Here is a 15158-nt window from a genome sequence, read left to right on the forward strand (position 1 = left end):
CGGGAGCCTGTACTTACTTTCAATCTGCGGTGCACTTCGGTCATTGATTTGAGTCACTTTCCTTAAGCGAGTTCCCTGCTGGATATCAGCCAACAGTGCATTTCGTGCTTTTTGGTCTTCCTTTCGCAATTTTGGTAGTTCTGAACTTGCCTGTTGACGATATGAGCATTAGGCAGCAGGTACAGATAAAAATACACACTTAGAAAGGGCACAAACAAACTTCAGAGAGAAAATTTGAAGTTAGTCATCCCTGGCAGCTGTCATTTCAAAGCTTTTGGGTTCAGTCAACCAGAACAGCATTCAGTTGTACAGAAGACATGAAACCTGGAAGTTTAAAGATAATACAAATCTAGTACTAGGTGCGTTAACATTGTTGAAAGGAAATTAGAGGGCATGTTTAAATGGTGTGTGACCTCTTGCTAGGCCTTTTATGGTCTCTGCCCCACAAATGCAACTCTGACTCTCTCTTTAGCTCTCTTCATTCTATTTACAATGTTTTATAAGTATAATTTATTATTATATTAGAACGTAACAGATAGATTTTAGAATAAACATCTTTTTTACCCATTTTGCCTTAGGGAAAAAGCTCATTAATTGCTTATTGAACTTACATTTGAATGTAAGCATTAACTAATTTAGGTTCTCTCTCTGTATCAAAGAATTACACCAGTTTGAGCAGACTTCCTTTACAACAATGCAGTTATATTTCAGTAAATTTTCTAGCCTATTCAAGGTCCATAAAAAGTCAGGTTGTAGTTTAAAGTTTTGTAATAAAAACAACAACAAATTTATCCTTTCCTCTTATTTCATCAAGTTTCCTGTCATAACAAAGTCAGAAGCACATTCTACTTTAAGAAGTTTGGAAGTTTTGCTTTCTTGAAGCAGATAAAAATTGTCAGAACTGCTATTTCCCAACCTTTCATGTGGTTAACAGAGTGGTCTAACATAGGGGACTCTTCACATCATAGCAGCAATGTGCTGCTGCATCTTTACACATCTACTGCAAATTTGCAGGCGTTACCAAGCTTCCTAAAGAGAATGAAATGTTTCTATAACTCCTAATTTTAGCATCATAGTCATAATAAAGCAGAACAATATTGTCATACTTAAAAAAAACAAAACAAAAAACAACCACCTGGTTAGAGCATTATGAAAGTAAAACATAAGCTTGAAAAAAGCTTATCCAGCTGCTTGAATTAATAAAATGCATAACTTGCTAATACTAAATGGAAAAATTATAGTGTTACGACATTACTTGTGGTTATTGCACTAGTTTAAAATATCACTATATATTTATAGATTCGCACAGGTCCACTAGATGGCACTCCAGATTGCTGCAAATGCCAGCTGCATTCCTGACACCTGATGTAAAAACTCTGAATTATACAATCCTGTGACTGATACCATATCTATGTATTATTTAAAAATATTAGAAAAAACAGTTACACAGTTTCCCACTCTGAAACGGTGCTACCTGCCCCTGTGTTTTAGGGACAGTGAGTCTCATTCCCATTATGACCACCCTCAATGCTGCATGTATACTAAAAGCAGCACTAGACTACGTACAAGCCAGAAACGATTTCCACTCGTATTTTCTTTAAGTTGACAGTACTTACTGTGAAAAATGGAAATACCATAACTGGAGCAAGGACGACTTCCCTTCTCATAAAAGCTTTTTACCAGTACCTTGAACTTCACGCCTCTCTACCGCAGCACAACAATTAGGATCTAGAGGAATCTGATCGAGACCTATGTTTAAAATTAGCTCCAGCAGCTGTGTTTTCATTTCCAGGTTCAAGTGTCCGTATGCTCTGCCAGCTGTCCACTTCATCTCCCCAGTCTACTTTGCTGAGCAGGTAGACTGCTGGAATATGAGAAGTCTTAATATCCAAACAGCTATTAGACTAAAATATCCTGCTTGTGGCAGCTTATATTCACCAGTGACCTGTGACTCGATACCACTTGACGAGAGCGAAGGTTTTAATTGTTCACCATTTCTAAGACAAAAAAAAGAAGGAATGCTCTAAGCTGCAGGCCCAGAAGGCAGTGCAATAATCTGCCATTGTCTTAAGACAGATCCCCTTACTTCAGTACAGCGCCATCCATGCCCCAGCTCTTTCCTCCTCCTCCTCAAGTAAGAGATAGCATCTTCCACATCCAGCCCGGTGGGCTCGAGTGATTGATTAGCTGCTGAGTAGCTCGATACGGATTCTTTTTCCATTACAGAGTTGGGATGGTCTGGGGTGTAATGTTGCCTGGCTGCACACCGGTCAGAGCTCCTTCGGATTCCTTGTTTGCTGCCTGCACTCTCCAGCCCTGTGACAATTCCTGTCCAGAAGCATTTCACCAGGTACCTCACCCACTCATCTAGCGGGGGTCCTGGCCCTGCAAATTTGTAGTTTACCATGTTGCTTTTTGATACACAATCAGAACAGAACCTTCCTTCCTCTGATTAATTAACAGCATACACTGAGTAAGAAATTAATCTGGAATTCACACACTGATGCTATGCCTGCAATCCATAGCCCGTGAAGAGACACTAAACATGTATGTTGTCTATCAAGAGAAAAACAAAAAGAGGAACTCATGGGTTTTAAATCTCAATCCTGACCACATGAAATAGAAATACTGAGGCAGGAAGACAAATATATTCTCAGTCACTGAGGAAAAACAGCCTTGGATGTAGTTCTCAGACTGCTTTTTTTTCTCCTTTTATCTGAAGGGCAGTCTCATTTATTTACAGAAACATCTCAATCTTTCAACAAAAATAAAAATGGAAGCAGAGAAGAATGCAAAGATAATTTATTTTATCAGATGCCAGAGCTGCCTCGGGTAACAGAGACCAAAATTAAATTCCATACTTTATTTACATGGATCAGTACAGGAATGGTGGGATTTCATTACCCTAGTAACCATTAGGTTATTCTGCTACCATTTCAAACACCAGGAATGGCGCCGTCAATATGTAGTTTGAAACAGAACAGAACAAACCACACAGGTAAATAGCTAGAACATAAGAGAAATACTTTCTTTTCATCTCACCAAACTCCACTACTTTTGTCTCCAGTGTCCCAAATCACACTCTCAGCTGTGCCATTCAGTAAGGCTTAGGATCAATGTTTGGGCTACGTGACAGGTCTCTAAAGTACTTGTAAACAGGAAAATATCATCAAATCACGGTATTTAGAGCGATGTTCCAGACTATAAATCAGCAAGGATAGAAATAAACACACTGCTCCACCACTGGGGTGGCAGGGAAGATGCACAACATAGAAATGCCAAATGTAAACTCCAAAATTACCAGATGGGAGGTTCTGGCCATAACTCTGAAACAAAAACCTGCATCCTGAGTGCTGCAGGTCCGAACCTGGCAGTGGGCTCCAGCAGTCAGAGAGCACAAGCAAGTCAGCCTGAACTCCCTGCACAATGCTGGGGCAAGGAGGGCTGGCATACTCCTCAGCTGTACTTCATCCTTACAGAAAAACAACGTGAGCAAAATGGGAATTGCAAGCTCAGTTCTGGTCTCCAGATCTTTAAATTGATGTTGAAAACCTGGAGGTGCACAGACGGGAGCCACAGCAGTATTCAAAAAGCTGGAGAAAATAGATCAGATTTTAGGAGCTCAGCCTGGTCGGTCAGCCCCAAAGAAGCCCATGGGGTGATCCACCTGCAGAATGCACAAACCTTTAGAGGGAAATAATGGTCCTACTATGGACCTGTTAATCCAGCAGAGACTGGCATTTGGTGAATTTACATCAAACACCTGCAAACTACGATCAGAAAGCAGGAAAGTGTGGAAATAGCAAGAGTGACTGTTCCTTGAAGCAGACAACTGAGGACAGCCGCAGATTATTGATCTCTTGCTTTGCAGATTAAGGCTGGACCCTGTCTGGCATTTAACACATTTAATAGCAGCAGGGAGGTAGCTGGTGTTTTGTAGTTGCTTCTTCCAGTTTTGAATTCTCTGACAGTGATTCCCCCCCCCAAAGAAAACAGACTGAAATCTGTGGCAGTGAGCCCCATTTCTAGGTGCATTCCTGCTGCGTGTGGTACTTGCATCACCTTAGGAAAGTCACTTTACATCTTGCAAGACAGATGGGAGCATTGACCTACCCTCTGGGCTCCTATGATACTTCAAATATTTAAGAGGTATACGTGCTCAGATAGTAAAACGATGTAAACACAGAAGGCACCAGGCATTTGAAAAAGTTCATAGTAGTCTTAATTATAGGGATATGCTAATTATTACCTTTCAGATGTTAAAGAGCACCCCTGCACACAGAAAAGGGGAATTCCTCTGGACTCTGAGCAGGTAGATCAGGTCATAATGGATGCATAAGTTGTCCCATAAATGGGTTATATTTACTCTGATGTTTAAATACATTCTGTTTTTGAATTTGTGAAATAACTCAGGGTAGTGTAGATCTTCATAAACAGGACAGTTGAAGCAAAAACATACCTCCAGCCTTCTGGACAATCCAGTAACCAGGCAGTCATGGACCTTTGTTTCAGAATAAACCCATCATCTGATGGGAAAAAAGGATCCCATACTCTGTCTCTATAATAGGTAGGAGCCATAAGTAAGATAAAATAAAGCACGATTTCATCCAAAGATGCTGCATTCTCTCTCATTTCAGAAAACTTGTAAAATTTAGCATCCATACTCCTAACATGCAATGAATTGTATCAGTAGATTCCCTTTCCTGGTCACTTTTTATAAGAAATACGTTAAATAGAGCTGTAGAAAATGTATTTATTTGCCTGAACTAGATTTAAAAAGAGTCAAAATATATTTAGCCTATCCCTACCAATATCTATTTGGTGATATGTATAACAACAAATTTAAAAATAAATCAGCTTGACATGTAGTATTTTATTATGAGCAGAAAGATAGAGCTCTAATTTACCAACAATTTCATTTCTTTCTGTGAATCTGGTGTCAATCCTCCTTTCTCTCTCCCATGCCCCATTTTTCCCTAGACAAAACAGGATTTGATGCAGAGATCAAACACAGACACTGGCAGAAGGAAATCACTGCGTATATTTTAGTAAACAAAGAGTTTGAGGACAGCCCTTATCAAATTCTTCCTATTATTTTCTACACTGTTCTCAGTAAAACCTGCCCAGATACTGGCTGAGGCAAGGAAATCTTCCTCAGTGCAGCACACAATACCTCTGTTTTGCGTTGTAAGGGAAGGGACAGGCATCACAGCAAGATGCAGAAAGACGAACAGAAAGCTTTAGGGTAGGGGATGGTTGATCACAAGACACATATTAATGAAAACAGGCTCTCCTGGGCCAGCCCTCAAATGCACAAATATTATTCCTATATTCACAATGACAGGCATACACAACATGGACTGCTCAGGAAAGGCAACAATACAGGTAAAACTATCTGTGGAACACTGTCTGTACATAATGTCAGGGATGGACAAGAACATCGGGAGGAAAACAGCCTGTTTGGGGTTGGTTAATCACTCTGAGGAATGACGATCAGTGTTCTCACTGCCCATATGGCACAGCAAGGCTCTCCAAGGAGGAGAGCGTGGAGGGAGACGAGATGTCGGGGTCCCCGTCCAGATATAAAGCTCCTGCTCGCCTGAAGGGCAGCCAGGCGCAGGGCAGGTGCTCACAACAGCCTCCAAGGGCAGAGACCCAGAGCAAGGGGCCACCTTATGGTAAGGTGCAACACCCTGCTGAGACACCCTCCTGGGAACAGCAGTGATGAAAGAGATCAGAACAAGAATAAGGGGGACCTGCTTGTGAGCCACTTACTCTGCAGCTTCCTTCCCCTCAACCACAAGCTGCTGACCGCTGAATATTTAATAAAGCATCCCACAGGAAGATGCCCATAAGGATCAGGACTAAGGTATTTAAATGAATTCAACTTTTAAAAGACTGTATCCTTTTCAAAAACTGTATCCTTTTCAAAAACAGAATCGACGACAAATATTCGCAGTAAGATGCCACAGCATTTGAACAAACTGCAATCTCACAATTTTCATTGAAAGAATGAGGATGTTTTGGAACAAGATGGAAAACTGAAAATGCCCAGAAATGTCATTGTGAGCCAGCATGTCTTCTTTGACATAGCACAGGATTATAAATCATCTAGACTTCGGTAGCCCAACCCGAAACACCAGATGAACTTGTTTCCCTCGAGATCAATCCACTATTACCAGATTCGAATTATGCCAAAAATTCACAATGCTGAATTTGTAGCAGAAGCAGTTTGCCCAGCAGGCAAGAGCACTGCTTTTACAGAGCCTTCTCAAACTGGCAGCTGACGTCTCCCCGGGGAACATGCTGGGAAATGCAATTGCAACAAAACTCAGGAGCTTACAAAAATAATAAAATAAACCCAGTTTCCAAGAAGCCACAGAGATAAACATTGTCATTCTTCTGGCATTTGCTTTAAGTGTGCATCAGGTGTGGTTTTATTCATGCACTGTCAAATGTTAAATAATCAAAACAAAGCCCTTTTCCACTTTGAGGAAAAAAATCCAACAAGTCTCGACAACATAGCATATCACTTCTTGTATTTTAAGTTTTCTGAAGTGTTAGCTCACGAAGAAGCTTGCAAGATCTAGTATGTGTGAGTTGTGGTTCATCTACTCACAGCTGGGTCCCAACCTCTGATTTGAAGCCTTTCACTTATGGGAAACCTCCCTGCGGTACAAGACTCCACCTGTAGAGTCAATCTCAAGAGCAGAGGTGCTTCTTTTACTTGTGCTCCACAGGATGAGACTAATTAATTCTTGGCACTCGGCCTACCTGCGTGAACACGGCTATCTCAGGGACTTCTAGCAAGCTGAGCTCCCAGCACACATAGCGTGAGGGGTCACGATCCAGCCAGCATTTCTTCTGAGGGAGCCCGCATGAGGGGACCTGCCAAATAGCTTCCTGGCAGCTAATTAAGTCATTGTTTCGAGAGAATGACAGGACCGGGGTTTCACGATTCCACCCAGCTAAATAACTATTAGCCGTGATCTCAGCGTTCGCCGCACCGAGTTCTGCGGCCCGAAGCTGCCGGGTTGAAAAGGTCAGCGAGCAATGTGTGTACTTAGATAGGCTGTGTCTACACCGGGCCTCGTTCCTCAAAGTCGAGCAAGAGAAGTGCTGTACAGAAGCTGTCAGAGGCCTGGTCCCGGCCTCACAGCCGCCGCCTAGTCCTGGCATTAGCAGGCATAAATAACGAGGTGATTAAGTGGCAGCCTACTACCTGCTTGTAGCATACCTCTAGATGCAAACGTACTGTCAGACACAAAGGCAGGCAACAAAAGATTAAAAAAATAGCTTAGCAGGAGTCCCCCTCTCCAACATCTCTATTCCAGTGTTGGTTTCAATCACCACCTCACCACATACAGGGCCTCCTCACTTCCCGTTGGCACCGCTCAGTCAGACAATGCAGCAGTTCGTGTACTTACAGGTTACATCGATCCTGCTTAAAACAGAGCTGTGGGCTCATTAACAAGTGGGTACTTAAAGTTTTCCCGGGTGGGCTGCTTAATTTTGGTGCCTGAATGCAAAAATGCAGCCGAATTAATGCGATGATTTATACCTGCTGAGCCACTTAGCTTTCATGTGAGTATTTAACTTGCTGACACCCACACTTGAAACACAAATTCTGGCTGTTCTTTCACTAAAATAAGTGATGCAGTAATGTAAGCCACCAAAATGGAGGCACTATAAGATGAAAACTACCATAGAAGTGTTTTCCCAGCATATCAGAAAGATCACAAGTCAAATACCAAAAATACCCTGGGACTGGCTTCAAAAAATCATTTTGAATTTCACTTTCTGATTTCTAAATTTTTGGGATTTAAGTTCTCAAGTTTTCCCCAGCATCAATTAAAAAGCAAAATGAAAATTCACGTATAAACAAGAAAACTTGAGGTCCTGGCATTACAATGAAGATACCAAAGAGCACAAGGCTGAAAACACTGCAGAGGGAACTGGTGACACTACCTGTTTATTCTCTCCATCTACTACAGCAGCGTCCCCAAAATGACAAAGGTTATTATGAGTAGCAATAACAAAATATTCAGCAACACGTGGCAAGCCACACAAATCACAATTTAATCTTACTCTGCTCTAAGAATGCTATGCCATTTATCCCACCCAATTACCTGTGTAGATGGTACCGATAATTCGGAAATGCCTTTTAGCATCAATGCAAAATGGTGGTTGGCCTAAGATGGGACCATATTGAGAAACTAAAATTTCTTGCAATGTCACATTCCAGCAATGTAAAGAGGTCCAACACAAGTATTGCTATAAGTCTGGGTTCTGTTTTAATTAAAAGGCTGCAAGTCTAATATTAATCAACAGATGGAATTTAGTATGTAGACTTTGCACACAACACAGATGGACTAGTGATTTTTCAGGGCAATAATACCTTGTGAGAAGGATGGTAAATTAACCCATTAGCTCTCTACAGCTTCTGGTACCTGGGCTTAATCATTTAGAGCTACTTATGGTACCTCTGTGACACACCACAATTTCCATAGTTTTAGCCGTTAAATGCAGGAAAGTGATGCACAAATCGTACAGGTGAAAAACGGACAGCCAAAAGAAGAAAAATAAATGCTTTCCATTCCATGAAGACATGTATGACATATGGCATTATGAAAAAAAACAACAAAACGCAAAACAGAACTCACCACTTAAATACGTTAAAAGTAGTGACCAAAGAGATCTCAAGCAAAGTATTCAAGAAGATTAGCACACATGAACATATACAGTGCATGCTCCTGTACCTGTTCAGATGAAATACAAGGAGCAATGTCAACCTACAACTTCTGTTTTCTTTGTGTCTTCTCCGCCTTTCATAGTCCCTACACATCCTTTCTGTATTTGTTTACAAGTGCAGAAGGCCACAGAGACAACACTTAGAGATGGCATAACCTATGCAATCCTACATTTTCCAGTATCTGAAAATAAAGTAAAATAAATCATACACAGACACCCTTTTTTTCCCTACACAATTGCCCCTCATTCTTTAAGAAAACAGATTGGTGTGAGATGTGAGACATTATTAAAACACTATAAACCAGTTTCCTTTGTTTTGGCTGGAACAAAGCACCATCAAATATTTCAGCTATACCTCGTGCAACCCTTGGTGCAATCTGTATGATAGCTAGTCATCAGCAAGATTACCAAGCCTGTACTCTCTCTAGCTCTGCTATGTTTTCACCTAGCAGCAATAAACATTATGATTTAATATCTCTTGAACTAGGGACTTCATGACAAAGTAGCAAGTATCATCTTACTCGTGGCTCGCATAAAATTTTAATGAACACATTCCTAAATATTTTGTAAATGGCACTATGCATGACTCTGCTAAGCTCTCAGAGTTCTGTTTGCACATCTAGGAGTTTGAATGAAAGCTTCATTTTCATGGGAAGTGACCTTGATTTTTACAATCAATAATTAGCAAACATGCACAGACATTTATGTATACAGATATATATGCACATTCTCTTTATATTATATTTGGTAGGCCCAGATCAGAATCCCATAGATCATCATTATCTTCAACCAAGCTGCTTTACATACGTTGTTTTTCTCTTTCCAAAGAACAGTAGTACTAAATGCTACAGGAGCAAAACCAACTCCTACATAATTTCAGACAAGCACTGTCGTTCTCTGAATTTCTTGGGAAGGTTGGAGTAAACAGCTCAACAAGGTTTGCACTCTGACAACTGCATAAAGGAGGAAAAAAAAAGCATCCCCATAAGGAATACTATAAGATGATATTTTCCTTATCACTGGAAATCCTATCTCTGTGTAGATTATGCATTTATCAATGTTATACTATATAGAATTGTTCTGCCGAGATTTTATTACAAGAATAGAAAGTATGGTCAGAATAACAAACTTGGTAAACTGACATGTTCATCTACAACATAAGTTCTATTAAAAAAATAAAATAAATGAGAATGCAATAATCACTGAAATTAATCTACATGCCAGGTTAATGTTCAGCATTATTTCAGCTTTCATATTTCTCTCACTAAAGTGAGCATATTCCTTCCTTCTTCTGCACTCCTAGTTTTTAGAAGGCCATTAGGGCAAATAAACTCCTGGTACTACTTTACTGGGTTTAACCATTTGATCCATTGTGTTTTTTGGGTTTAAGTTCTATGCTAAGGTTTTGATAATAACAATTCTAAAGAGAACAGAAGTATTTTCTTAAACTCCACAAACATATGAATCATTAAACAAACATCTCTGAACAGCACTCAACCCCATCAAGCCTGCTACACACTTCCTTCAATATTAACATTTTAATAAGTGATGACTGAACATAACTTCAGGAATTTATACATACAGACAAAGGCAGCACAGCACTGCACATAAGAAACGAACATGGTTTATCAAAGCAAAATTTTCTCTTGATCCTCTCATGGGAGCCTTACCTGAGATATTTTTTTTTTTAAATCAGTCTCAGTATCTACTTTTGGAAATAGTAACAACCTAAACTAACCAGAACATCTCATACAACTAAAAAGCAAAAGGGGTAAAAAGAAATAGAGGAAGGAAAAAGGGAAAGAGAAAAGCTTTGACTTCCGCAAGTCAGAGCCAGAAAATACATTGGGGCATAGTTTTATCCTACCTATTCATCCCTCTCACCTTTATCTATGACCCCCAGAAGGCAGCCATTTGAAGACACACTTAATTAATCAAATTAACTGTATTTACATTTTGACTCAGCCATCCACATCTGCTATTACAAATACCCTAGCATTCCCTCTTGAAAAGATCCACTTGGTTCTCATTTAAGTATGCCCTGACAGACAGTAGCTTTTCAGCTGTTGGGCACAGGTGGCTCCTAGGATGACTTAAATACCGTCTCCAAATCACTTTAGTATTGCCTTGCAACAACTTCTGTAAGTGAGAATTCAGTTCAAATACTTCAGAATATCTGCAAGCTCAAAGCTTTGAAAATTGTAGGAAAGGACCTAACTTTTCTTCTGCCTTAAAAGGGAGTTAATAGTATAAAAAAGTCAAGTGCCAACAGTACTTAGGTTTTCAATGAAGGGCTGCAAAATCATTTGGGACCATGGCTCATTATATTCACTAAGAAAATCTGCAGAAAGAAGAATGTAATGTAGTGATTATTTCTGCTAAAAATCTGTTAATGCTGAAAGAAAGAGGAAAGTACAGCTATTATCCATACAATTAGAAAAGCAAGACAAGTGTATAGTACCCATGCAACGGTATCTTGCAAAACGACAGGATTCTAAAGCCTCAGCCTACACCCGGACATTTCTCCTTTAACATAAAACAAGCAAGTAAAACTTGTGGATCAATACAGCGGTTAAACCCTAACTTTTATTTGCCAACATGCAAGTATTACTCTGGTTTAATTATATCAATATAAAAGAATAAAAATCAGAGTGCTGTTTACTTTGGAACCTTTCCAGGTGTTGCCCAAGTAAAACTTGTTTGTTTTGAAGGTTTGCTTAAAGCTACGTGCCTATGAGAATTTTTATTCCTCTTTTCCTCCAACTCTGGATTTAGCAGCTGTAACAACAGCTGGGCAGTTTAGCAGCTGTAAAAGGCAGATGCCAAGTTCTAGGAAACAGCTTCCTAGTAAAAGAAAATAGGGCCTGTAGCAAATTTTCATGGATTCCCCAATTAGAAGGTTTTACTCTGCAACTTAACACCAGCTAGAGATTTGACCCTTTCTTGTATTGTGCTTTTGCTGAACTCAGTCTACAGATCCTTGCAAAGTTGTCCCCCTCTGATTCTGACAGGGAAAAATCCTTTCACTGTTAGAGAAAAACAATGCTCTGTCACACGATTGTACTAATTCTTACTGGCGGCTCATGTGCTCTTGTCAGTGTCAACATTTTCATCAAAAGGAAGGCTTTAAAATCAGAAATTATTTATCAATGCATTTGGTTTGTGTCAATCACTAAGATGAAACTGACTGTAAATTCCGTACATCTTACCCACAGAAGATCATTTTAGCAAAAGAATGATCTAAATAAAATATGGAAACACAGTATAAGCCTCCTATTATCAAAACTCTTTCATAGTAGTGGTTTTGGTCATCAGCAAAGAAAGGGAACAAAAAAAACCCAAACTTGTTTATACTGGTTCTTAGGAGTCCTCTCAGCTTTCCCAAGTCATTTACAATCTGGAATATGTTAGAGGAATCTAAAAACATCTCTAGATATTTACTGAGCTAAATTTATTAGGATAAGAACACTTGCAGCTTTGTTGACTTTGATTGCGTTTGTGGGCATTAAGTTGCTCACAAAATTCAGCCCACTTATTTCAGTATCTAACTATAGGTTGTGTATCAACTCAGAAGAGCTGCTAACTGAAAACACTGTTGATGGTGCCCCAAATTAAAACAGAATGACAATAGGAATCAAGCACTGCTGATTTAATGTACTGTCTCAGTCCTCCTCCTCTTCATCTCCACAATTCCTGGAGAGTTTTACAAAATGGTTCAGCATGCAAAGCAGCAAAGAGAAACATGCAAAAAAAAACCCTCCTTCTGGATGAAGATAAAGTAACAACATTATTAAACAAAGTCAACAGACCTTCATGGGAACAAAACAGTAGAGATACCAGAGAATGAAAGGCAGAAATAAAGTTCTTAAAAAAATATATATAAATCAACAACCCCCCTGCTCCCTCTCCCCACCCCCCCCAAAAAAAAAACAAACAAAAAACAGAACAAAAACATTTTGAAGTATATTCAAATCATGAAGAAATGCTGTTTGCTACAGGGACTAACATACCCTGGAAATATTTACAGCAGTGACAGAAAAATAATGAAAATTAAGGAGAGATTTTATGTCTTGAACATAAACACACCAGGTTTCACTATTTAAAAAATGGTCTAGGAATTTCAGTGCAGAACCAGGCTATGAATAACTGGTTACAGTATACAAGGAACAACTTAAACTTGTTTTATCATAGGTACAATAATTGTGAAGGTATGAAAATGTAATACCACGCAGAACATCCTCCCCTTATTGCAAACATGCTGGCAGGGCGCATGTTCTACTTCATGGCTTACAGAGTAATGATCTGTTACAAGCAGTAATTGTTCCTGCACACGTATAGAAGCATATTGTGCTGTATCCCCAGGAAGGTGGCATGTGCTAGAGAGAGAAACACCTACAGCTGAACACCATGAGTCTTAACAGAAGCTATATGAAAGAGGATGAAGAAATTAAGACTTACCACCTGCAAGTTACCAATACAAAAATGAGTTTCCTGTGACTGGAGAAGTATTTACAAATGCTAAATTCTCACCACATGCACTTTAACACAGGGGTCTCCAAACTTTTTGTGATCACACACCCCTATCAGTAAAAAATTTCTGAGCACGCACCCCCAATACGCTTGTTTATTTATTTATAAACTACACACATGTACCACTGAAGTTCTAATATTTTTTCCTGCACTCCACTTTGGAGACCACTGCTGCAATGCACGGAAGAACAAAAGCCAGCAAAACGGGCACCCACCCCAGATATTTGCTATGAATTAGCACGCCAAAATTCTGGGAGCTCTGAGCTGGCTACCATACCTAAGCTACTGCTAATAGAGTTAAAAAGTCGATCTTACCAGAGGTGGTGGTGGAGGGGGCCCTCCAGAAGGCGGTGGAGGCGGTGGAGGAGGCGGTGGTGGCGGCGGCGGCACAGGCATCCGTTAGATTTCTAGCTTCACGCAGTTATGAAAAATATAGCCAAAGTCTATGTCCTTGAGGGGAAGGAAGGGAGGAGAAAGAAAACTGGAAAAAAAAAAAAAGAACGTGTTTATGCACTGTACGCTGAAGATCAGCCAAATTTCTAGCTCTCAGCAGACTGAAGACTTTTGCACTGCACCGCTTCCAAAACTACAGTATGAACAGCCTCATTATAGTTATCTGATGACAACACTCATCCAAAGAGCAAGCTCCCATATTTGGACAAGTGCCATGAATACCAAATGCATAGATGCCAACCTGTCCAGCTTTAATTACTGTGCCTTCTCCTAATCTCGCCCATAGCCCTGAAATGCAATTCTGCAGAGAACAAATCACAGTCAACCAAACGTAGACACTCTTGCTGGGACAAAAGCTCTGTTGACTTTAAACCAGGGTTTTGCTGCTCGAAAGACACAGCAAGGAACTTTGAAGCTAGTCCAGTGACCCTTACAATGGAAAAAAAAAAAGACATGACTAAATAACAGATAAAGAAATAATTCTACAGTTTCATTAAATATAGTTCTATTACTAATTGACAGCATATAAGGATCAGACAGCTCAAGTACTGAAGTCAACTGTATGGTGTTTCCTGACACTTTAAAATGTTAACTTTTCACAACTCTTTAGAAACACACTGACTAAAAGGACAAACATCTTCCAACAGAAGGGTGAAGGTGCTAATTTACAAATAGGGGGCTGTGGTTATCAGTATGCAAAGCTTGTGCAAATGTACCTAAAACAGTATTGACACTGAATCATTAATACTTTGCAGAGTTTGGGTTAAGGACTAAGATTTTGGTTGACCACATTTCACTTTTGATACAAGGCTCCCATGAGCTGTAGTTAAGCAACATCATGGATGTTGAGCCAAACATTTCTTCCTACAACCTATTCACCTGACTGGCTTCTAGGTGACTGTAACTGGATGGCACTGTTTCAGGAAAGATTCAATTTTACCCTGTTTTAGCATTATTTTTAGAGTTAAGGTAATTGCAGAAGCTTTAAGTACCTGGACATATTTAAATATGCCTGAATGGCTTATTCAAGCTATAACACCGCAAAGACATCATTCAAGACTCCTACTGTCCCCACAACACTGGAAGTTACATGATTACTAGAAGAAAATAAGCACCATTTGCAATACTTTTAAATGGTACCTGAAGAATTGCTGAGATACTAACACATGCATTACAATAAATCCTAATTGTCAGGTCAAAGATCCTAGTCTTTGTCCTCTCCCCCAGTTCTTTCCCCCCCAGCACACACACAAGCACACGCACTCTTTTTTCCTTCGTTAAGAAGGGCATGGAATATTCCACAATGTCTTTGCAAGACACGAGAGCTTAATGAACGACCTCACTGATTCAGTTTCCTTCAGGTGAGAGCCAGAGAGCAGCACCCCATGTGCCAGTAGGGGAAGGGGACTCCTTCCAGCAGCAAT

At 39.9% G+C, this 15158-nt stretch overlaps 1 protein-coding gene across 4 annotated transcripts in view; it reads right to left on the reverse strand.

The window, feature by feature from the left end:
• Positions 1–15158, reverse strand: part of WIPF3 (WAS/WASL interacting protein family member 3) — a 37730-nt gene that overhangs the window by 9237 nt on the left and 13335 nt on the right. For all 4 annotated transcript variants that reach the window (XM_083825393.1, XM_083825396.1, XM_083825395.1 and 1 more), the window contains 2 exons: positions 13597–13762; positions 18–150 (listed from right to left, as the gene is read on the reverse strand). In XM_083825393.1, the coding sequence (XP_083681519.1) occupies positions 18–150; positions 13597–13677 (214 nt within the window). In that variant the 5' untranslated portion in view covers positions 13678–13762. The remainder of the gene's footprint in view (positions 1–17; positions 151–13596; positions 13763–15158) is intronic.

The sequence above is a fragment of the Anser anser genome (assembly GCF_964211835.1).
Source record: "Anser anser genome assembly, chromosome: 2".
Taxonomy (NCBI): Eukaryota; Metazoa; Chordata; class Aves; order Anseriformes; family Anatidae; genus Anser; species Anser anser.